Here is a 24,250-nt window from a genome sequence, read left to right on the forward strand (position 1 = left end):
AAGGACTCAATAGGTGGATAAAAATGTCAAATCCAGTCTGAACAGCTGGCTGACTGTGTGACAAACCATAATAATAATAGTCATTTATAAACTACAAAGCTGAAATTCTAAAATACTTGTTTTAGATTTCTCATCCCAACATTCTGAGACAGCATAGCTTTACAGATCTTGTTCATCTTTCAAGTTCTGTATTTTTGGAATGAAAGAATCTAAAAGCATTTCTAAATGTGTTTTTCTATCTGTATTGTCACTTGAAAAATGAATGATAATGACTGCTTCATGAACAAATGGAAGCTTTAGAAATGTAAACAATTCTCTGACAACATAATATTCTAGTTCCTTAACATTTAGTTTTACAAATGCTGTTCCTTAATAGAAGGAATGTATTATATATGCTGCAGCTGTGTTTGTTTGCTATACAGATCTTAGGCTGGCCTTTGCAAGAGTTACCAACATACAGTACCTACTGTGCTAAATCAGTGCTTGCCTAGTTTAAAAATATATAGTATAGTTGGTCTGGCTGCTTAACATGATTCTGAGTAACATGTCAGGAGTTTATCCTTGTTTTAACCAAAATAATTATGAGTTATATGTGAGAGAAAGGCAGAAAGCCCCATTTTGATTACTGAGATTCTTTTCTCTCCCTCTTAGTACTGTTTTTCAGCATATGTCTTACACAGAGAGAAATATGGGTCTATTAGTAGGACATTTGTGAGAAGTACAAAGCATCGTGATCTATTTTCAGATTATTGTTGAAACTCTGTCCTAATGCCTTGATTTCAACCATGAAGATAGATTGCGCTGTCAGCAGATGTGCTCAAATTTAAGAGTTTATGAACCTCAGAGTTTTCAGATTTTTGTCAGTCTGATCAGTTTCTTTTCAGTTCTGTCTGTAAAGGTGGTATAAAATCAAACCACGACTGTTGGATATGCAGTTCCCTGGTTATTGGAAATCATTTTCAGAATCTTCACTGTGATACAATAGGTTCCTGATTCAAACTGATCTCACTATGCATTTGGCAGCATTGGACAATTTCTTTTATAAAACTAAGCTTTGATGAAAACTTATCAGATTTTTGTGAATCTTTTTTTTTCCTGCTGAAAAAGGACATCAAGCAAATCAAATTATACAAAGACCATTGTATAATTTGGAAAATGTCAGGAAACATCCTATCGATCAGGTGGATGGAAAGCACCATTGCCTGCTCCATGCTGCTTAGCAAGTAAAGTTGCAGCTACTGTGTTTGTTTTCGTAATAGTCAAGACTATAAAAATTGTAGTTTTAGCAAATTATGGCTCATATCAAAGATCTGTATCATTTGCTATAAAAGAGGTTTTTGTGACAGTGTCTGTTTTTAATCCAAAGTACAGTTTGCATGAATAAAGCCTTATATGGCATAAGGTCTGCTTACCTATCTCTTGTGTTGTCTGCCCAGACAGTATGAGCCAAAATGTTTTGCAATTGAATTCAATTAAATAATGTCTTCTATTACTACACCAGAAGTAAAAATTCTCTGTCATGGAACCAGCCATCTGGAATGAAATTCTCACAGATTTTCATGTGCTGCCACATGAGGGCATTCTGGAAAAAGCATAAAGGCCTGGTTTTTATTCCAGGTCTTGGGTTAGGGTGGTTGGATTCCCCCTATCAGATTTGTCTGGGAATTGGGTGTGGTTAACCAGCTGACTATTAGTTTCAGTTGTTTATTGCTTTTTAAGAAGACTTTTAAAATTGTTTTTATGTTTTATTTGGTTTCATTGTACACATTCAGGGTCAATTTAAAGTTGGCCAATGCTTAAATTTAACCAATCCTATTACATTACATTTGAGAAACTAGAACTTCTGGTGTACTATATTGTGGGGGGAATGTTGCCGTCAGGAATTATTATAGAAAAGCCTGCCCATCTGGATGTTTGGGTAGGACATTTGCAAAATTTCTGTAAATTCTGCCATTAATTCTGACAGTCTAATGGAATTCTGTGTAACAATATGTTACATGTTGTTTATATTTTGTCTGTCCCTCAGGACAGATAAAAAGAAATATACCATACAATATATAATTTAATTAGAGAATTTGCTTCTACACAATACAATGATACAATTAGTGTAGCTGCTCAGCCAGATTCCTGAGCAGTTTGTCTGTCAATGGGATTTAGTCAGAGAAGGGCGGCATACAAATTAAATAAATAAATAAATAAATAAATAAATAGATAGATAGATAGATAGATAGATAGATAGATAGATAGATAGATAGATAGTCAGGGGAACTTTCCTCCGCCCATTCAAAACCAGCTATTGAAAGTCATATACCTAGAAATATGTAATTAATGATTTTGAAAAACTGATTCTGGACCCATAGTTCTCCTAAAGCCATTCAGATGCCATTCTTCGATAATACTGTCTAATATAATAGCATGGAAACAGTGACTGAGGTATCATTTCAGTAGAAATTTGCAATATGATTATTATATTATTACATAAAGCTAGGCATACTTTCCACTTTGTATTACATAATGCTTATCCTAAGATTACTATAACAGCACTTAAAATAAATGTACTCAATAATCTTTGGTCAAGGAAACAGAGAAAAGAATTGAATCTAGGCACTTGTTCTCATAATTTTGCACCTCAGGTTGTCAGCTAGAATATACAAATGATATCTCAGGGGCATTTTCCAGATTTTATATATGTAACAGAAACCAAGTATATGATACACTTGCTGTCCCATATGTACTTATCATATTCCCAATTATTGTATACATGAAATATTTTACTTAATCTTCTCCAAGCTGGCACTGATGTTTTAGATTAACATCTAGATTTCCAACCAACACGAACTTGACATATATTGACTAGGAATTCCAAATCTAGGAATTATGATCCCATGGCATCCATAGCATAAGACTGGGCAAAGTTGATCTGACATATTTGTACACCTAAAATGATCATGCTTTAAGAAAATGTGGATGCGTGTCATCTACAATAATTTTCCAAAAAAAAAATGTTTGGGAGGGGATAATGAACATCCCAAAAGTCAAAGCTCATTTGAATTCATTGCTAAAAGAAGGGAGGAGAAACCTAAGTTTCTAAATAAACATCTTTGGTTTGTTCCTATTTTGGCTCAAAATATAAGTGGCTTGTAGATGTGCAGCAATGTATATTATCAACACTTGTGCGAGTATTTTTTTAGAAAAAATATATTTATTGTATCTTTTTTAAACTGTGAAGAAGAGGCATGTTGTCTCTAAATATATGAATTAGTTTTGCAGCTTTTTGATTTTTCTGTAAGTGTATTCCTGTATGTTCATGTTATTACCAAATAAAAGCAAAGAGAACTCCATTTGTAGTGAATCCCAGCTCTGTTTATCTATATCTAAGGAAATAGTGCTTAGCGTGTCCGTCAGTGTTGTAATAGGATTTAAGGCACATCTAAGCATGGTGTTAGCAATGCTCCCACATTGGCTCCATACCAGTGGTGGGATTCAGCCGGTTTGCACCAATTTGGCAGAACTGGTAGCTAATTTTTTGTTGCCCAGGCCCAGAATGGACTTACGGAAGCAGCATCCACACAGAGAACCGGTTGTTCACATATTTGAATCCCACCACTGCTCTATACCCACATGAGTTTATAGTACTGGCAGCAGCTGGATCATCTTATTTTTATCATAATGAATCCGGTTTTCCATGAGCATGGGGGAGCTCTTCAGATGTTGGGAGCTAATACAGATTTACAGGGAAATATTACCTCATCTTCTTTCCTGATTCCTGAGTTATCCTTCTACCTTGGAATGATTTAGTTGCAGTCACTTCATCCTATAATTTCTGCTGTTTAATTAAACATGCAGTGGAATGATGTCTTGGCTGTCAGACTGGCTGAACAAAATTAAACAGGAGAATACAGGATCTTGGGCAGTGCTTGCATTTCTTTTTATTTTAATACATTTCTATTGGTCAGCTGAACAGTGCACTGATAATCTATTTCTATATGTTTTAGACATAGAGGTAGTGTGGATGAACATTGGTGACCTTGAACTTGATTCTGAGGATTTAGGAGTAAAAACATTGGCGGAATAGAAAGGATCATTATAAGGAAAGGACAGCCATTCTAGAAATCTTTTCCTAATTTTTACTATGATGTTTCCTTCTTACTATTAGTAGCAGTAAGATCTAATCTTTCATGGAAGGAGAAAAATCCTAGAAGCCATTTTCTTCAAATTAGCATTGTTCTGCTTTTGAAGTACATTTAAAAAAATATTGAGAGATATCTCCTACCTGGATTTATTTGGATCTCTTAAAATACAATGCAAACTATAATGGGATATCTTGATTTCATTCAGTTCAATTATATTCATTAAAACAGAAGTGGACAATAGGTTTTCTAACATTTCTTATCATTGGCTATGCTTGCTTGCTCAAAATGCTTCTATTATCTAATCTATATTTATCATGGCTTCTTAAAGTACTGTGTGTTCTGTGGGTGTACAGAAACCTGATAATCTGTTGAGCTTGGTGTCCTTTGCCATATTTGGGGTTGCAATCATCTTAGTGGAGAAAATGTGAGAAAGTCTAGTGCAATCCCAAATACCTACACTAGACTAGAGGATAGTTTTCATGGAATTCTTCTGCATCTAGTAAAAGCCTTATTCTGGGTCTCATGCTCCCTCCTCCTCACCCGCTTCCTGGAAAGAAAGGTGATTAAAACTTGCACATCCTGCTCTGAGGCAAAATATAGATTACAATTTTATCCAAATCCAGAAATCACACTGCATACAAACCATCAGTTGCATATAAATAAGCCAAAATTGCAAAGTATAATTGGATCTTGGTTTGCAATCCTGGCATGGTACAAACCAGGATATAATGCTTCTGATTTCTGGGTGGGCAATAGGTAGGAAAGCATAGCGCAAAACACTAAATTATGGTATTACCTGTAATTATCTGAAAATAGAAACAGAACTAGTGAAACAACTTAGATGATCATAGGAATCTAGTGGTCATTCAGTATTTTGTAGCCCAGATCCCATCACCTTAATCATAGTAACTTGGCTTTTTAATCTGTTGTTGTAGCAGTGGAAAGGAAATAAATACTAATATATTGACATATAACCAAATGATTGTCTGTTGAAGTCATACCAATAACTCATCTGTTTTTGTTCCTAAAGGTTCAAAACAACTTATAAAACCAGCATCTATTCCTAATTCCACAGATCGGCTAACTTTGCCAGGTTAGTGGCTCCAGTTGTATTTGAATGTAGTTATATATATTATATATATTAGCATCTAAATCATATTGTTCATATATGAAAAGGTACGCCTTCAATTCAAATTGCATGACTGACCGTGCTCTTAAATAAGTATTTCCTATTTCATGTGCTGGACTTCATCTCCTACACTTCCCAACAGACATGGTATCAGTTTGAGAAAAAATGCTATAAATAATGCTTAGCGATATATTTCCTGTGGATTAGTATAGAAATCAAGAATATTTCTCGATGAATCTGTGTTTGTGTGTGTGGGTGTGTGTCTTCAACTCAGTGTTGATTACTGACGACTGCCTGGACTAGTCCCTGCAGGTTTTTTGATAAGATTTCTGAAATGGTTCACCATTGCCTGTTTCCTATGGCTGACAGAGAAAGTGACTAGCCCAAGGTCACCCAGCTGGCTTTGTGCTCAAGGCAGGACTAGAACTTACTATCTCCTAGTTTCTAGTCTGATGCTTTAACCACTACCCCAAACATGCTCTTAGTCATGAATCTGTAACCTATGTCATTAAAAACCAAAACCCTGAAATAAGTTTTGCTGAATAATGTGAAGTAAAGATTGGGAGTCTGGTTCCTACTGTCTGGGAAAGGAGCTGGATTGTAAGAGTCAAGTTGTTTCATTCTGTTATTAGAAAACAGCAGTTATTATGCTGGGATGAGGTAGAGTATCTGCTTTATGGTTAGGATCAAGTCACCTTTTAAATATGCATTTTCATATCTATATAGTTATAGCTATAGCTATATATCTATATATTGATATCTCTATATATCTTTATATATATCTATATATCTATATCTATATATCTATCTCTATCTCTATATATCTATATCTATAGATATATAAAATTATGGAATAGTGCCACTTTTTGTTTTTTTAAGCGACTCAGCTCCCTGTGGCTTTTAAATATAAACCAGATGTTTTCAAAAGCTTAGTTAGCTAAAATTCTAGGCAACTTTGATGCTGAATTATGAATTATTGGTTATTTGCTTTTTTATGATACACTACTTTTACAACTTTCCCAAAACATAGTATACAACACAAGACTCATTGAACATATTAGATCATATAGAACAAGCATGTCAAACTTGGGAAGTCACGTGACGTTGCATGATGTATCGTGACTTTTTGCCCATTGCCGTCAATGGGGAGGGCACGATATCATCATGATGCATCCGGCCTGTGGGCCGGCAGTTTGACATGCCTGATATAGAATGATCTGAGCTTCATTCTCTGAAAAATTGAGTTTTAACTATTCATTTTGTACTTTTCCTAATGCTGTGAAGGATTTCTTAATAATCAAACATATCCAGTAATAATTGTATTTCAGAAAAATTATATATTTAAATTTATGTTGCTAGAGAAAGTATGCTTTTAAATACATATTTTGAAAGTGTTTTAAAAAATGATAATTTTTGAAAATAACGTATCAGAGACATGGATGGTTCTAGTTTTCAGCAGAGCAGAACTGCATTGTTGTATGAAGTTCAACTTGAGAGAACCTTTATTTTGAATCATTTGTTTTCTTCTGTTACCCTATATATTGTATCCTTTCGGAAATTCTATATTTTTATGTGTAGATTTTTGTTTTCTGTTAATTTTCTGTTTATTTAAAAGCTTACTGTATAATATAGTCATGATTAGACAACAACAATAAAACAATATCAAGCCCATTTTACATTGTTGAGTTCTCCATGTCACTAAATGTAATCCATGTCACTAAATGTAAGAATATATTTATGTAGGGAAATGTGACCAAGTCTTGAATTTCTAACTTAATGCTCCTGTCAAAATCCTTTTATAAAAAAAATATTCATTTTTTCCATACATACAGTAATAATTTTTCAACCAACGTGCTGCCTGAGTTTACATGCTAATACATATTTAATTCCTAATCTGTTCTTCTTTCCTCCAGCTAATGGTAAAATAAATCCCAAGCTTGATAGTAGTCCGTTTCTTCTTTTTCTTTCAGTCTCATAATCAATCTGTCCATCTCTGTGCATTTTAGTATTTTTTTTAAATTATTTCTTCATCTGATGGTATTCCTTCATTTTTCCAGTGTTGCACAAATATAATTCTTGCCGCTGTTGTGACATGCAAAGTGAAGTATGAGTTTTATTTATTAGTCTTTTTTGACATTATACCTAATTTAAAAAAGTTCAGGATTAAAATCAACATGTTCTCCTAACATCTTTTCTAGCCAAATATGTATCTTTTCCCAATAATTCTTTACTTTATCATATGTCCACCAAACATGACAATAAGTGCCTGATTCATGTTTACATTTCCAACATCTATCTGACATATTTTTAAACATTTTTGCTAATCTTACTGGTGGCAGGTGCCATCTGTAAAACATTTTATATAAGTTTTCTTTATAGGAAGTTGACATTGTCAATTTATAGTTTCTTTGCCATAAATTTTGCCATTTTTCCAATTCTATATTATAACCAAATTTTTCCGCCCATCTTATCATTGTTTCTTTGACTTGTTCACTTTCCATTTCTAAAGTTAATAAACAATTATACATTTTCTTAGTTAATTTTTCATCCAAAGTCAACAATATCCTTATAAAATCCATACATTTTAACATTTCTATCATATCTAGTTTGCATTTGTAAATGTGTCCACCATGTTAGGTTAACACTCTAATTTTCCATTTCTTTTTTAGATTTTAAATTTCCTTCAGAATTTAGAATATCTCTATATGTCTAGATTTTTTCAAAGTCCACTAAATTTGGGTGTACAAATGCTTCCATTGTGGACAACCACACTGGAATTTTTAAATATATACTGCTCAAAAAAATAAAGGGAACACAAGATAAGACATCCTACTATTAAATACAGTACATTGTGTTGTTTAAGTGTTCCCTTTATTTTTTTTGAGCAGTATATTTTACTTTGTATTTTTTCCCATGTTGTTAACAATGCATTTCTTATATAATGATTTTGGAAATATTTAGGAACTCTATTTTTCCCATACCATAAGAAAGCGTGCCATCCCAATTGTAAATCGTGCCCCTCCTGATATAACAACCTTTTGTTTTTAAGAATTATCCATTATTTTACCCATGTTAATACAGAAGTTTGATAATATAGAACCCACTCTGGTAGGCCAAATCCTCCATTTTCCTTAGCATCTTGTAGCAATTTCTGTTTAATTCTAGCTTTCTTTCCTTGCCAAATAAATTTCAAAATTAGTGAGTTCAAATCTTTAAAAAAAATTCTCCAATTTTATAGGTATTGTTTGAAATAGAAATAAAATTTTCTGTAATAAATTCATTTTCACTGTGACAATTCTTCCTAATATTGACAATTGCAAATTTTTCCATTTTTCCAAATCCAGTTTTATTTGAGTCAATAATTTTGTGTAGTTATCTCCTTTTATCGTTGAACATCTTGCCATTAACTGTATGCCCAGATATTTAACCTTTTTAACTATTTGCAATTCTATCTTTTCCGATATTTGTTGTTGTCTTTTGCTTATCTGTAAGGTTTTTAACTATTACTTTAGTTTTTTCTCTATTTATTTTCAGTCCTGCCATTTCTGTTCTATCTTTCCCAAAAGTTTAGGAATCACCTCCAAAGGTTCTTCTAAAATAAACACCAAATTATCAGCAAATCTTGTAATTTATATGTTTCACCTTTTATTTCTAATCCTTTAATGTCTATATTTTGTCTAATATTTCTGTTTAAAACTTCCAAAGTGAAAATGAACAACAGTGGAAATAGTGGGCTTCCTTGCCTTGTATCTTTCCTTATCTTGGCGGCTTGAAGATCGGCCCCGATTGCGATTGCGATTGCATTTGGATTTGGATTACATCGGATGACGGCTGGAGACTGATGCAGGGTTTGGATGGGTTGAGATTTCCTTGCTCTCGTGACTTCCTTTTGATGGTCCGGAACAAACCCAGGACTGGACCGTGGTGAGAGGGCGGCCCTGAACTGGTCATCAACCTCCCCGCTGGTGCGAGAGGCCAGTGGGGGAGGTTCTACCCGGCAATGGTGTTTTACCCACTCCAGACTGGATCTCACAACTGTGGTGAGAGGTCAGCTGTGAGCTCATCGTCTGGACCGGCTCAGGTGAGAGCAGAGCCGGATTGGTGGATGAAGACATGTTCCGGACTTAACATTTTTAACATCTTTAACATCTTACAACATCTTATAACATCTGACTTTCCATTGTGAACAATGGCTTACACGGATATTTGCTCTTTATGGCCCGATTACAATATTCTAGATTGGACTTGTACGCTCTTAGGGGGGTTTCTCCCTCCTGGTCACGACCAGCCTTTCTGTTTACCATCTCCCTTGATGATGGGCCCAATTGTTGGGATCCCAAGAGGTGGTTGGGCTTATCTAGGGGCCTCTGGGGGAGACGCACTAAGAGGCCCCTGATATGTTTTTTAGCCGGTTATTTTAAAGGGTTAGGGAGGGGGAGGAATAGTGGGGAGGGGAGGGAGCTATTAACCAGCACTCAGTCTGGGCCCGTTATGGGTTCCGGTGGGATGGGGTTGGGGGTAGAGGCTGCTGGCTCTGTGTATGCAGGGGTGGGGTGTCAAATCCCCACGACGATAGGGAATGGCAGCAGGTGGTTGCACAGAGGGCCACATCAATATCTGGGATCGCACCCTCTCTATCTTTGAGCGGTGGTGCGCTCCGACCCTCCGGTTAGCACCCTTTTGCCAGGGGATGAGGGTGATCAGGTCCCTGAGCTTAGGCTTGTGTTTTTTAATGCCAGATCCATTGTTAATAAGGCTCCCCTCGTTTGTGATTTGATCGAGGAGGAATGCACGGATCTGGCATGCATTACTGAAACCTGGTTGGGCTTGGAGGGAGGGGTCCCTCTGACTGAGCTATGCCCCCCAGGTTTCTGTGTGCTACACCAGCCACGAGCTCAGGGTAGGGGCAGTGGGGTGGCGGTGGTTATTTGGGAGACTTTATGTCTGCGGGAGACCACCATTGTCCAGATAGGCAGGAGTGAGTCCCTCCTCCTGAGATTTGGCCCTCGGGTTCAGATGGGCTTGTTGCTTACATACCTGGCGCCCAGCTGTGTGGCAACAGCCCTGCCTGGGCTGCTCAACACCCTCTCAGGGTTGGCGGTGGAGTTCCCCAGGCTTATAGTGCTGGGTGACTTCAACCTGCCTTCCCTGGGAGGGTTGTCAGAGTTAGCTTGGGAGTTCATGGCTTCCATGATGGCCATGGACCTGACCCAGGTAATTCAGGGCCCGACTCATGTGGGGGGTCACACTCTCGACCTGGTGTTTTTATCTGGGCAGTGGTTGGATGATGTGGGAGGGGGTTTGCCAGCCATTTTCCCCCTGTCATGGTCCGATCATTATCTCCTGCAGCTGGTCTTCCGTTATGCCACCCCCACTGCTGGGCTGTGGAACCGACCAGGTGGTTCTGCCCCAGGCACCTAATGGACCCAGAAAGGTTCCAGATGGCGCTTGGGTCTATACCCATCGCCCGCATTCACAGCCCGGCCGATGCCTTGGTGGATGCCTGGGAAAGGGCGGCCACCGAGGCACTCGACAGTGTTGTACCCTTGCGACCCCTGACCCGACGCAGATCCCGCTGGGCTCCATGGTTTTCTGTGGAGCTCCGGGAGATGAAGCGACAGAGACGGTGTCTGGAGAGCGGTTGGAGGTCCAGCCGATCTGAATCTGACCGATTGCAGTTAAGAACCTTCATAAGGTCTTATCTTGCAGCGATGAGGACAGCGAAGGCTAATTATTTCGCTGCCCTCATCGCATCCGCAGATAATCGCCCGGCCACCTTGTTTAGGGTGACTCGCTCCCTTCTTAACCAGGAGGTGAGGGAGGATCCCTTACAGGGTTGGGCCGAGGAGTTTAGTCATCATCTGATGGACAAAATCGCTCAGATCTGGACCGGTTTGGAGTTGGACTGGGCAGAGTCTGACGTGGAGGAATCGGACGGTCTTGAGCATGTTATCTGGACTGAGTTCGATCCTGTTTCCCCTGATGATGTGGACAGGATTATGGGGAGGCTGAGCTCCACCACCTGTTTATTGGACCTGTGCCCCTCCTGGCTGGTTTTTGCGGCCCGGGAGGAGACACGAGGCTGGTTCCAGGCACCAATAACTGCTTCCCTGAAGGAGGCTATCTTCCCCACCGCCTTGAAGGAGGCGGTGGTGAGACCCCTCCTCAAGAAGGCTGTCGTGGACCCGGCTGTTTTAAACAACTATCGTCCGGTCTCCAACCTTCGCTTTCTGGCGAAGGTTGTTGAGAGTGTGGTGGCACATCAGCTTCCCCTGTTCCTGGAGGAAACTGATTATCTGGACCCGTACCAATCGGGTTTCAGGCCTGGGCACAGCACGGAGACGGCATTGGTCGTGCTGGTGAATGATCTCTGGCAGGCTCAGGACAGGGGTTGTTCCTCTGTCCTAGTCCTATTAGATCTCTCAGCGGCTTTTGATACCATCGACCATGGTATCCTACTGTGGCGTCTCAGGGGGTTGGGAGTGGGAGGCACAGTTCTTCAGTGGTTCTCCTCCTATCTCCTGGGCCGCTCATAGTCGGTGTTGACGGGAGGGCAGAGATCCGTCCCGAGGTCTCTCGTTTGTGGAGTTCCTCAGGGGTCAGTTCTCTCTCCCCTCCTGTTCAACATCTATATGAAGCCGCTGGGCAAGATAATTCGTGGTTTCGGGGTGGGGTATCATCAGTATGCTGATGATACCCAACTTCTTTTCTCCACCCCGAACCAACCCAGTGATGCCCTCGCCGTGATGTCCCGTTACCTGGAGGCGGTCCGGGTCTGGATGGGGGGAAACAGGCTTCGTCTCAATCCTGCCAAGACTGAGTGGCTGTGCATACCGGCATCTCGGGTTAACCAGACTATTCCATCTTTAACAATGGGGGTGAGGTGTTACCCCCGTTGATAGGGCTCGCAACTTGGGTGTCCTCCTGGATTCACAGCTCAGCTTTGAAGATCACATAGGAGCCGTGACCAGGGGGTCTTTTGCCCAGGTTTGCCTGGTGTACCAGTTGTGACCCTATCTGGACCGAGATGCCCTACGCACAGTCACTCATGTGCTCATGACCTTCCGTTTAGACTACTGCAATGCTCTCTACATGGGGCTGCCCTTGAGGACCACTCGGAGGCTTCAGCTGGTGCAAAATGCAGCCGCGCAAGTTGTGATGGGGGTTTCCCGTTACTCCCATGTAACACCTCTGCTCCCCAAACTGCATTGGCTTCCGGTTGCCTTCCGGATGAGATTCAAGGTGCTGGTGATGACCTATAAAGCCCTAAATGGCTTGGGTCCAGGATATCTGAGGGAACACCTGCTGCCAGCATCAAGTTCCCTTCATCCTGTGCGCTCCCACAGGGAGGGCCTTCTCAGGGTGCCGGCGGTAAAAGAATGCTGGTGGATAACACCCAGGGGGAGGGCCTTCTCTGTGGTGGCACCTGCCCTTTGGAACCCCTGACCTTCGATCATTTCACCGAGACCTGAAGACCTGGCTCTTTGAGCTTTCCGGCCCAGGCTGAGTTTTAATTGGGGTTTTAATTGGGGTTTTATATTTTTTCAGGGTTTTAATTTAATCTTTTTAAATTGTTCTTAATTTTTTATTGATGTTTTATATACCCTGTAAACCGCCCTGAGTCCTACGGGAAAGGGCGGTATATAAATTCAATAAATTAAATTAAATTAAATTATCTCAAAATTCTCAGTATAGTCTCCATTCACAATCACTTTTGCTGTTCGTTTATTGTATATCTTTTTTATCATATTTATAAAATTCTGTCCAAAGTCTATTATTTGTGTTGAATCATAAATTGCCAGGAAACATTATCAAATGCCTTTTGGGCATCCAGAAATACTAACACCATTTGTTTTCCTGGATGCAATTCATAGTATTCTAATACATCCATTATCACTCTTAAATTGTTTTTAATTTGTCTCTTTGGTAAAAAACCATTTTGATCTGAATGTATAAATTCAGTTAAACATTGTTTCAGTCTCTCTGCCATTATTGAACTAAAGATTTTATAATCCACATTCCATAACAATATCGGTCTGTAGTTCTTTATCTGTGTCAAATTTACATCTTCTTTTGGTATTAAAGAATGCTTCTGTCAAATTAACAAAGGGGTTGAATGTAAGTATATTCAGTGGCAATTAACTTGGAGTAAAATCAGTTATGACTATAGTGGTAATGGTATTTACCTGCAATTAAGTTCCAATGGATGCAGTGAGATTATATAGGTAGAATAATGCTGTAGAAGATTATAATCTTATGCACAATTAGCTAGGATAAAAAAAACTTCTCTGATTTTTCAGTAGAATGAGTTATGTAAAATCTATTTATCATTGCTTTAGGTGGGGTTTGGAGCATAAATTTTATGTACCGTAGTTTCCGGCGTATAAGATGACTTTTTAACCCATGAAAATCTTCTCAAAAGTCAGGGGTCGTCTTATACGCTGGGTGCTGAAACTTTAGGGACAGGGCTGGCTGGAAAACCTGGAGCGGATCTCCCATTTGGTCTGCGCAGGGAAATCAGGACCAATTGGAGAAGAAGCTGCAGTCTGTGATTTTTTTACAGGCTGGGGTCTGGGCGTCTTTCCTTCTAAAGTTGGAGAGCAGCTGTAGTCTATCCCAACTTGAAAGGCAGGTGGGGAATGCCGCAGCCAGAGCAGCTGCTTAGCTCTAAGGATACATTTGACTCAGGAACTGGGCTGGAAAACCTGGAGCGGATCTCCCATTGGGTCTTTTTTTTAATCCCATTTATATCCTGCCCTTTTCCGAAGACAATTTAAAGCACAAATCAATGTGCTTAGCAATAGCGTTCATTCTATGTATATGCCTGCTTATTAGAGCTTTCACACACACACACCCCAAGCAGCATTATTACAAAGTCAGCTTATTGCTCCCAACAATCTGAGTCCTCATTTTGTCTACCTCGGAAGGATGGAAGGCTGAGTCAACCTTGAGCCTGGTGGGATGCGAACCTGCACTAATTGCAGGCAGCTGGTGTTACTTAAGGCTCTGCGCAGGGAAAGCTTTAGAGTGAATTAGGAAAAGTGAAAAAGTGAATTAGGAAAATAGGAAACGGTTGCTGGAATTGGGTATGTGTAGTTTAACGAAGAGAAGGGTGAGGGGTGACATGATAGCAGTGATCCAATATCTCAGGAGCTGCCACAAAGAAGAGGGAGTCAAGCTATTCTCCAAAGCACCTGAAAGCTGGACAAGAAGCAATGGATGTAAACTAGTCAAGGAAAGAAGCAACCTAGAACTAAGGAGAAATGTCCTGACAGTTAGAACAATTAACCAGTGGAACAACCTGCCTCCAGAAGTGGTGAATGCTCCAACACTGGAAGTTTTTAAGAAGAGACTGGACAGTCATTTGTCTGAAATGGTATAGGGTTTCCTGCCTTAGCAGGGGGTTGGACTAGATGACCTCCAAGCCAACATTATTATTATTATTATTATTATTATTATTATTATTATTATTATTATTATTATTATTATTATTAATTATTATTATTATTAAGTTTAATCCACTTGCACTGATTTATGTTTACATGTTTGATGACAAACAGCCTTATGTTTATAAGTGACAGTTTTCCCACTAAGTACCTGCATGTCATAAGCATTTGAATTAAAATTACCATATTAAAATCAAATCTGATGTTTTTAAATTTTTATTTGGTGTGCGTTGGAAGAGGGGTAGTCTTATACGGCGAGTATAGCCCAAACCCTATAATTTAACAGGAAATTTAGGGGGTCGTCTTATACGCCCAGTCGTCTTATACGCCGGAAAATACGGCATGTTTACTGAAATGTAAAGTTTTCTTTATTGACCTGGGATATTCTTAGATATAGAACATATCAGAACTTACCATTTAAGTCCTGTGTTCATGCTGATCTAACTCTAAACCAATTTAAAAATCTTATCTGGATGAAATATTTTGTGAACAACTTGCAGTCTGTCACATACATAACATACATACTGTCAACTGATAGTCCAGATCTGGAAACATACTCTACTAATCTGATTGATATTAATTATAGTAACAGAATTTTGAAAAACTGACTGTGTCCCTTTCTCCCTTTTATACTATAGTTAGGGAGGCTTCAGTCTGAACTTCTTTCTTATGCTGTCACTATTGAACAGTATTAAAGTATGTTTATTTATGTAACTATCATTGCCCCTGCCTGGCTTCCCCAGATTACCTTGTTTGTCTGTATGTCTGTGTGTTTGTGCACACACATGTATGCACACTTTCAAGTGAGTGTTGATTTCTGATAACTACCTGGAAAGTCCCTGCAAGATTTCAGAAATGGCTTGCCATTGCCTCTTTCCTAGGGCAGAGAGAGTGACTGGCCCAAGGTCACCCAGCTGGCTTTGTCCCAGGAAGCTCTAGAATTCATGGTCTCTCAGTTTCTAGCATGGTGCCTTAACCACTACAATAAACTATATTGTGCATGCACACATACATAATTATTCTTATAGATACAAATTTAAAGCATGAACATGTACACACAAACAGGCTTAACAAGGAAGTGTAAAAAAAATTCTTATTATCTGAATGCTTTTTTATGTCTTTAAGAAGTTCCTTTACTGTGGAGGCTGCAGTATCACAAGGATTTAAATGTTTATCTTATAAGCAGAAAGCTCCTAGTTTGAAACCAGGTAGAAATGTATTTTTAAAATTTTATTTTTCCTCAGATTACTATTTTTAATAAATCCGTGTTTTACTGGACTTATTTAAAAAATCATAGAGAAAAGTGAGAAGTTCAGGGAATGAAAAATAGGTTTCAGCCAGGAAACTTTATTTTTTATTTATTTTTCACATTTATGAATGTCCTATCTCTTCAGGGAAGGACTACCTTTCCCTTCAAGCCAGAAAACGTCTATTTACAAGGCCAGTGTTCTAATCAATATACTGTTACAGCATTTATGGTCAAGGTAGTACTAAAAGGAATTACAATCTATAATAAAATTCACTTAATAGCAAAATACTAGTGGCCAGGAATGTTCAAGACAAGGTAACAATGGAAAGTGTACTTCAAAAGTGGAGGGAAAAAAAACATGCCCTGAGATCACTTTGACAATAAGTCGAGAAATTATGGAAGGCAATGTTATCTCTTTCAGCCCTGCAGCAATGGCTGCCAACCACTTCTATGGATGGGGCAACTGGACAAGGGGAATAACCCCATCACCACAGTTTACTGTAGCAATCCTATTTTTATAGATATAGAATGTCATGAGCTAACTTAATTTCAGTTTCTTAATAAGGTGGCACCTGTGGTAATTTTAAGAAGACAAATCTCTGGGACAAGATGGCCATGAATTAATACCCTCAAACTACATATTTCTTTCTTGTTCAACTTTTAATAGAATCAAATATAAATATACTTCAGCTTTGTCATAAGCACCATGTAGATCTCCATGGATTTGCTAACACACTCTGATGTTCTTATAAATTTCTCAAAACTAACCTCTGTATTGTGGCTATGATGGCAGACAGTTAGGTTTGATAAGGTAGCACTAAATTCAACAGATGTTTCTTCCAGACAATTCAACAATCAAGCCATAATGATCCAAAGATACTTTTTTCCTGCTAGTTGGAGTCATCACAAACTGTTATATCATCAAGTACTTTTGGACATGAATAAAAATAAGTTCTGCCTTATGAAGATCAGTCTTATGCCATATGCCAGAAGCAATTCTTACATTAAGGTACAATCAATAGCATACAAGTTTTCTACTCCAGCGCGGACTTGCTCTAGAAGCATTATCTAGTATAAATAGTAGCTTTAGAGGTGGCTAACTTCTGCTTCAATATTTATCCTTATTTTTAATGCATCTCTTTATAATTTACATCCTTTTGTATGATATTCTTCCTTGCAGAAAAGTAAGAAATTCTTCAGAAAAGTGCATTATATCTGCATGCATGCCAACAGCTTAGGAAGTATTTTGAAAAAAATGAATACATTTTCAGCTAAAAAATCCAGGTTGGTAAATTTTTAGCTATCATGACTCATTTATATGGCATCTTAATATAAATATAAATATCTAAACTAAAATAAGATGAAAGTTTACTCCTTAGAGATTTAAGCTTGTAATATTCTTTTAATAGACAGTTGCCTCAATTCACCTAGAATTATTTTAATATCCTTCTTGTCAGACTCAATATCTTTTGAAGCTCTTCAGAATTTTTGTTTATTTTCATTATAAATTATTTCACATATTGTGTTACAGTTTACCCTCAAGTATAGATTATTTAACTTAATAACACTGGCTTCAAAATAGAACTTCATAGAATTTTATGGCCTAAATAAATTATCTTCTATGTTGCTATTATTTATTCAGTATATTTTATTTCTATATAATATCTTACTGAAGGGTCTTACAAGGGAATAATGTTAAGAGTGTTTTAATAATTTTTGAAAAAAGGGTGAATATAAAAATTAAAATTTTAAAACTTCACTTTAAAAATGAGAAAAGCAAAATTAAAAACAACCTGAAGTTAATATAAGCTGATGCAGAGAGACAGAGAGAGAGAATTTAGCATATATATATATATATTTCATACGTGTACTTGCATTAATATTTATTTTTGTCTCTAGATCACTTGAATTCAAAAACCAGCATCAGTAATCAGCTGTTTTATGGAATCAAAGAAAACAAAGTATAAATAAAATTTTCCAGAAAATGTCACTGATTTTGAAAAAGTATCTTTTTGTTTCTTAATATTCCAAGAAATATGAATACTTGTTTGTCTTTTCTTTCATATTGTTTTCTTTAATAAAGTTCTACCATACCAATTTTAACATAAACATATTTGTGATTTTCTTTCTTTCTATGTAGTTGGCAGTGTATCAAAATTTTGAGATCAATATACACGAAGACATTTATCAAATAACCTACCTAAAATTCTTTTTTGGTCAAGGATAAGGAAAACTATTGAAAGCTGTTTTGGATCCTGAATTCCTTCTGCAACTGGCATAGCAACTTACCACCCCCTCCTCCTTAGCTTCCCATGTTGTAGTTTGCTGATTTAGATGTTCTGAATTCCCCAATTATGGGGTCAGGCTGAGAATGAGATCCAAAGCAGAAATCTTTACATAACTATGTGAAAGAATTTATCATGTTTGGGATTTGGCCTGGTTGAACACAAGATTACATTGAGCTGTAGTCATAGTCTACTATTTTTGGAAGGGTTTTGATAGATCTGAAGAACTATGCCCACTCAGAAAGGTAAACTCTGGGCTACATAAAGGACACGTTCTTCTTCTGCTTGACCACAAAGATTCAAGGAGAGTAAAAATAAAAGCTACATACTCCAAATCCAATTGGACATACTAAATCTTGAGACAAAGCAGAATTCCTTCAAAACATACCCAAACTTCCTGCACAATTTGATGTTAAAAAACTGCAGGGACTTTCCCTGAAAAATAAAAAAAATTACTTTTAATTCTATTTTCTCTAAAAATGGGATAGAGGGAGAATGAAGACAAAGTCAGTAACTTAGGTACATTTACAAGGAAAGGGTTCATACTGCTTTGTAGGAAGAATATTGAATGCTTTAAATAGAAACTAATCAAATTTAAAAATACAAATTACAGAAATTTTTCTTTTTAAAACAATCTGATATGTAATCTGTTTCTGTTAATTTTGCTTTGTTTCATTTTCAACTAAAAGTCAAACCTTGATTCAAGACATGGCATTTTGTGTGAAACTACAAGTGATGTTTTTTTCCTACAGTATTCTATGATTTTCTATGTAGAATACTCCACGTTTATACCAGCAATCCTGCAGTAACTGTTTTTTTGTCATACTAGTTAAATGTTACAGCACATAAATTTATTTCATGTGTCAAACAAACTATAAACACAAGTATACAATGTCTATAACTCCTATGTCACAGGGAGAAAAAGATGGCTCTCAAGTATACAATAACTTTTCTGTTTGCTGGAACTATTTGATTAAATAAACCATCCCTGAGGAGACGTGGACATTTTTGGTGCCAGTGCGATGGTTACAAAAAGATCAAAGCACTTTGTCTTTAACCCTGTTGCTGTTGGTACTTGAGGTGAAGAAGAAATGGGAGAACACCTTTTTACTGCCAGTTCTCTGATTCCACAGAGATCAGAGACCTGACAACAGAAAAAACCCTTTCCCTTCTAGGTGAGAAAATCTGTCTTTTTGGAGCAAGGAGAATGGTAATTCCAAAGATCTCTGCTTCACTTTCTGCTTTTCCTGCCACCCAAAGCTTGGGAGAAACAAATGTGAGAGATGGTTTTGAGACAGAGAGAAAATGATAGAAGGCTGCCTGCACTAGTTCTGGAGGCCATTAAGGTAGCTAGAACCTGTCCCTAAAACTACCATAATCCTTGCAATCTGGCCAGCAGCAGATAGTTCTAACTTTTCATTTTCTTCATCCTTCATTTGGATGTTCTATATGTTCCCTAATCTTCTGTAGAGCTAAACTCACAGGGGAAAAAAAGTAATATAACATTTTGCATGCCAGTTTAAAGTAGCTAATTCATTACAGTGAATGTTTTGAAGTGGTATTGCTTAGTGAGAAAGATACTCAGGTTTTAATTACTACATACAGTGTATTGTGTTCTGGAAGCAGCTCATATGCTCCACTGAATTTCACAAAATATACAAAGCAAAAAACCTCTTGGTACCCAATCATACTGTATTTACCCTTTCTTTTACAGCTAATTAGGAACTTCTAAAGAAATTCTCCCCTTCATGGATTACTGCTTTGTTGTGGCGAAGGGACTTGCATAATTCAATGAAGCTATGAGCTATGCCGTGCAGGGCCACCCAAGACAGAAAGGTCATAGCAGAGAGTTCTGACAAAACGTGATCCACTGGAGAAGGAAATGGCAACCCACTCCAGTATCTTTGCCATGAAAACCCTATGGACAGTACCAAAAGCCAAAACAATATGACGCTGGAAGATGAGCCCCTCAGGTCGGAAGGCGTCCAATATGCTACTGGGGAAGAGCAGAGGGCTAGTACTAGTAGCGCCAGAAAGAATGAAGCGACTGGGCCAAAGCCAAAAGGATGCGCAGCTGTGGATGTGTCTGGTGGTGAAAGGAAAGTCCGATGCTGTAATGATTTTTTCTCTGTAGGAACCTGGAATGTAAGATCCATGAATCAAGGAAAGCTGGACGTGGTCAAACAAGAGATGACAAGACTGAACATCGACATCTTAGGTATCAGCGAACTAAAATGGACAGGAATGAGTGAATTTAATTCAGATGACCATCAGGTATACTACTGCGGGCAAGAATCCCTCAGAAGAAATGGAGTAGCCTTCATAGTCAATAAAAGAGTAGGAAAAGCAATACTGGGATACAATCCTCAAAATGACAGAATGATCTCAGTTTGAATACAAGGCAAACCATTCAAAATCACAGTAGTCCAAGTCTATGCCCCAACCACCAGTGCTGAAGAGGATGAAATTGATCGATTCTATGAAGCCCTACAGCACCTTATAGAACTAACACCAAAAAATGATGTTCTCATCATCATGGGGGATTGGAATGCTAAAGTAGGAAGCCAAAAGATAACTGGAATAACAGGCAAGTTTGGCCTTGGAGTACAAAATGAAGCAAGGCACAAGCTGATAGAATTTTGTCAAGAGAATACGATGGTCATAGCAAACACTCTTTTCCAAAAACCCAAGAGACGGCTCTACACATGGACATCACCAGACAGTCAACACAGAAATCAGATAGACTATATGCTCTGCAGCCAAAGATGGAGAAGCTGTATACAGTCAGTAAAAACAAGACCAGGAGCTGACTGTGGCTCAGACCATGAGCTTCTCATTGCAAAGTTTAGGCTTAAACTGAAGAAAGTAGGGAAAAGCACTAGGCCACTCAGGTATGAATTAAATCATATCCCTGTTGAATATACAGTAGAGGTGACAAATAGATTTAAGGAATTAGATCTGACAGACAGAGTGCCTGAAGAACTATGGACAGAGGTTTACAACATTGTACAAGAGGTAGCAACTAAAACCATCCCAAAGAAAAAGAAATACAAGAAAACAAAATGGCTGTCTGAGGAAGCTTTGCAAATCGCTGAGGAAAGGAGGGAAGCAAAAGGCAAGGGAGAAAAAGAAAGATATGCCCAATTGAATGCAGAATTCCAGAGAATAGCTTTAAAGAGATAAGAATGCCTTCTTAAATGAACAGTGCAAAGAAATAGAAGAAAACAATAGAATAGGGAGGACCAGAGATCTTTTCAAGAAAATTGGAGAGATGAAGGGAACATTTCATGCAAAAATGAGCATGATAAAGGACCAAAATGGCAGGGACCTAACAGAGGCAGAAGAGTTTAAGAAGAGATGGCAAAATTACACAGAAGAACTATACAAGAATGAGCTTAACGTCCCTGATAATCACAATGAGGTGGTCACTGACCTCAAGCCAGACATCCTAAAATGTGAAGTGAAGTGGGCCTTAGAAAAACCGAGCAACAACAAAGCTAGTGGAGGTGACAGTATTCCAGATGAGCTATTCAAAATCTTAAAAGATGATGCAGTAAAAGTGCTACACTCAATTTGCCAGGAAATTTGGAAAACTCAACAGTGGCCACAGGATTGGAAAAGATCAGTTTACATTCCAATTCCAAAGAAAGCCAGTGCCAAAGAATGTTCAAACTATCGCACCATTGCACTCATTTTGTTGTTGTTGTTAGCTGCGAAGTCGTGTCCGACCCATCGTAACCCCATGAACAATGTTCCTCCAGGCCTTCCTGTCCTCTACCATCTTCTGGAATCCATTTAAGCTCACGCCTACTGCTTCAGTGACTCCATCCAGCCACCTCATTCTCTGTCATCCCCTTCTTCTATTGCCCTCTATCTTCCCCAGCATTAGGCTCTTCTCCAGGGAGTCCTTCCTTCTCATTAGGTGGCCAAAGTACTTGAGTTTTAGCTTCAGGATCTGGCCTTCTAAAGAGCAGTCAGGATTGATCTCCTCTAGGACTGACCGGTTTGATCGCCTTGCAGTCCAAGGGACTCGCAGGAGTCTTCTCCAGCACCACAGTTCAAAGGCCTCAATTCTTTGGCGCTCAGCCTTTCTTATGGTCCAACTTTCACTACCATACATTGCAACTGGAAAGACCATATCCTTGACTATACGCACTTTTGTTGACAGGGTGATGTCTCTGCTTTTTAGTGTGCTGTCTAGATTTGCCATGGCTTTCCTCCCCAGGAGCAAGCGTCTTTTAATTTCTTGGCTACAGTCCCCATCTGCAGTGATCTTGGAGTCCAGGAAAATAAAATCTGTCACTACCTCCATTTCTTCCCCATCTATTTGCCAGGAATTGAGAGGGCCAGATGCCATGATCTTGGTTTTCTTAATGTTAAGTTTCAACCCAAGTTTTGCACTCTCCTTCTTCACCTGCAACAAGAGGCTCTTTAGTTCTTCTTCACTTTCTGCCATTAGAGTGGTATCATCTGCGTATCTTAGGTTGTTGATATTTCTTCCGGCAATCTTAATTCCAACTTTTGATTCATCTAGCCCTGCCTTTCTCATGATGTGCTCTGCATATAAGTTAAATAGGCAGGGCGACAGTATACAGCCTTGCCGGACTCCTTTCCCAATTTTGAACCAATCAGTGGTTCCGTGTCCAGTTCTCACTGTTGCTTCTTGACCCGCATATAGGTTTCTCAAGAGACCAATAAGATGGTCTGGTACTCCCATCTCTTTAAGAACTTGCCACAGTTTGTTATGATCCACACAATCAAAGGCTTTAGCATAGTCAATGAAGCAGAAGTAGATGTTTTTCTGGAACTCCCTAGCTTTCTCCATGATCCAGCGTATGTTGGCAATTTGATCTCTAGTTCCTCTGCCTCTTCGAAATCCTGCCTGCACTTCTGGTAGTTCTCGATCCACATACTGCTGAAGTCTAGCTTGTAGGATTTTAAGCATGACTTTACTAGCATGAGAAATGAGTGCAATGGTGCGATAGTTTGAACATTCTTTGGCACTGCCTTTCTTAGGAATTGGAATGTAAACTGATCTTTTCCAATCCTGTGGCCACTGTTGAGTTTTCCAAATTTGCTGGCAAATTGAGTGTAGCACTTTTACTGCATTGTCTTTTAAGATTTTGAATAGCTCAGCTGGAATGCTGTCACCTCCACTAGCTTTGTTGTTGCTCAGCTTTTCTAAGGCCCACTTCACTTCACATTCTAGGATGTCTGGCTCGAGGTCAGTGACCACCTCATTGTGATTATCAGGGACGTTAAGCTCATTCTTGTATAGTTCTTCTGTGTAATTTTGCCACCTCTTCTTAATCTCTTCTGCCTCTGTTAGGTCCCTGACATTTTGGTCCTTTATCATGCCCATTTTTGCATTAAACGTTCCCTTCATTTCTCCAATTTTCTTGAAAAGATCTCTGGTCCTCCCTATTCTATTGTTTTCTTCTATTTCTTTGCACTGTTCATTTAAGAAGGCATTCTTATCTCTTTAAAGCTATTCTCTGGAATTCTGCATTCAATTGGGTGTATCTTTCTTTTTCTCCCTTGCCTTTCGCTTCCCTCCTTTCCTCAGCTATTTGCAAAGCTTCCTCAGACAGCCATTTTGCTTTCTTGCATTTCTTTTTCTTTGGGATGGTTTTGGTTGCTACCTGTTGTACAATGTCACGAACCTCTGTCCATAGTTCTTCAGGCACTCTGTCTATCAGATCTAATTCCTTAAATCTATTTGTCACCTCTACTGTATATTCAACAGGGATATGATTTAATTCATACCTGACTGGCCTAGTGCTTTTCCCTACTTTCTTCAGTTTAAGCCTAAACTTTGCAAGGAGAAGCTCATGGTCTGAGCCACAGTCAGCTCCTGGTCTTGTTTTTACTGACTGTATAGAGCTTCTCCATCTTTGGCTGCAGAGCATATAGTCAATCTGATTTCTGTGTTGACCATCTGGTGATGTCCATGTGTAGAGCCGTCTCTTGGGTTGTTGGAAAAGAGTGTTTGCTATGACCATCGTATT

At 38.5% G+C, this 24,250-nt stretch overlaps 1 protein-coding gene across 1 annotated transcript in view; it reads left to right on the plus strand.

Moving 5' to 3' along the window:
- The window catches only part of PDE1C (phosphodiesterase 1C), a gene marked incomplete at both ends in the record, with an annotated part of 303,957 nt that overhangs the window by 274,767 nt on the left and 4,940 nt on the right, over window positions 1–24,250 (plus strand). The window contains 2 exons of the mRNA XM_083379005.1: window positions 5,164–5,226; window positions 16,852–16,882. Coding sequence (XP_083235131.1) covers window positions 5,164–5,226; window positions 16,852–16,882 — 94 coding nt within the window. The remainder of the gene's footprint in view (window positions 1–5,163; window positions 5,227–16,851; window positions 16,883–24,250) is intronic.

Source organism: Vipera ursinii (assembly GCF_947247035.1).
Source record: "Vipera ursinii genome assembly, chromosome: Z".
Classification (NCBI taxonomy): Eukaryota; Metazoa; Chordata; class Lepidosauria; order Squamata; family Viperidae; genus Vipera; species Vipera ursinii.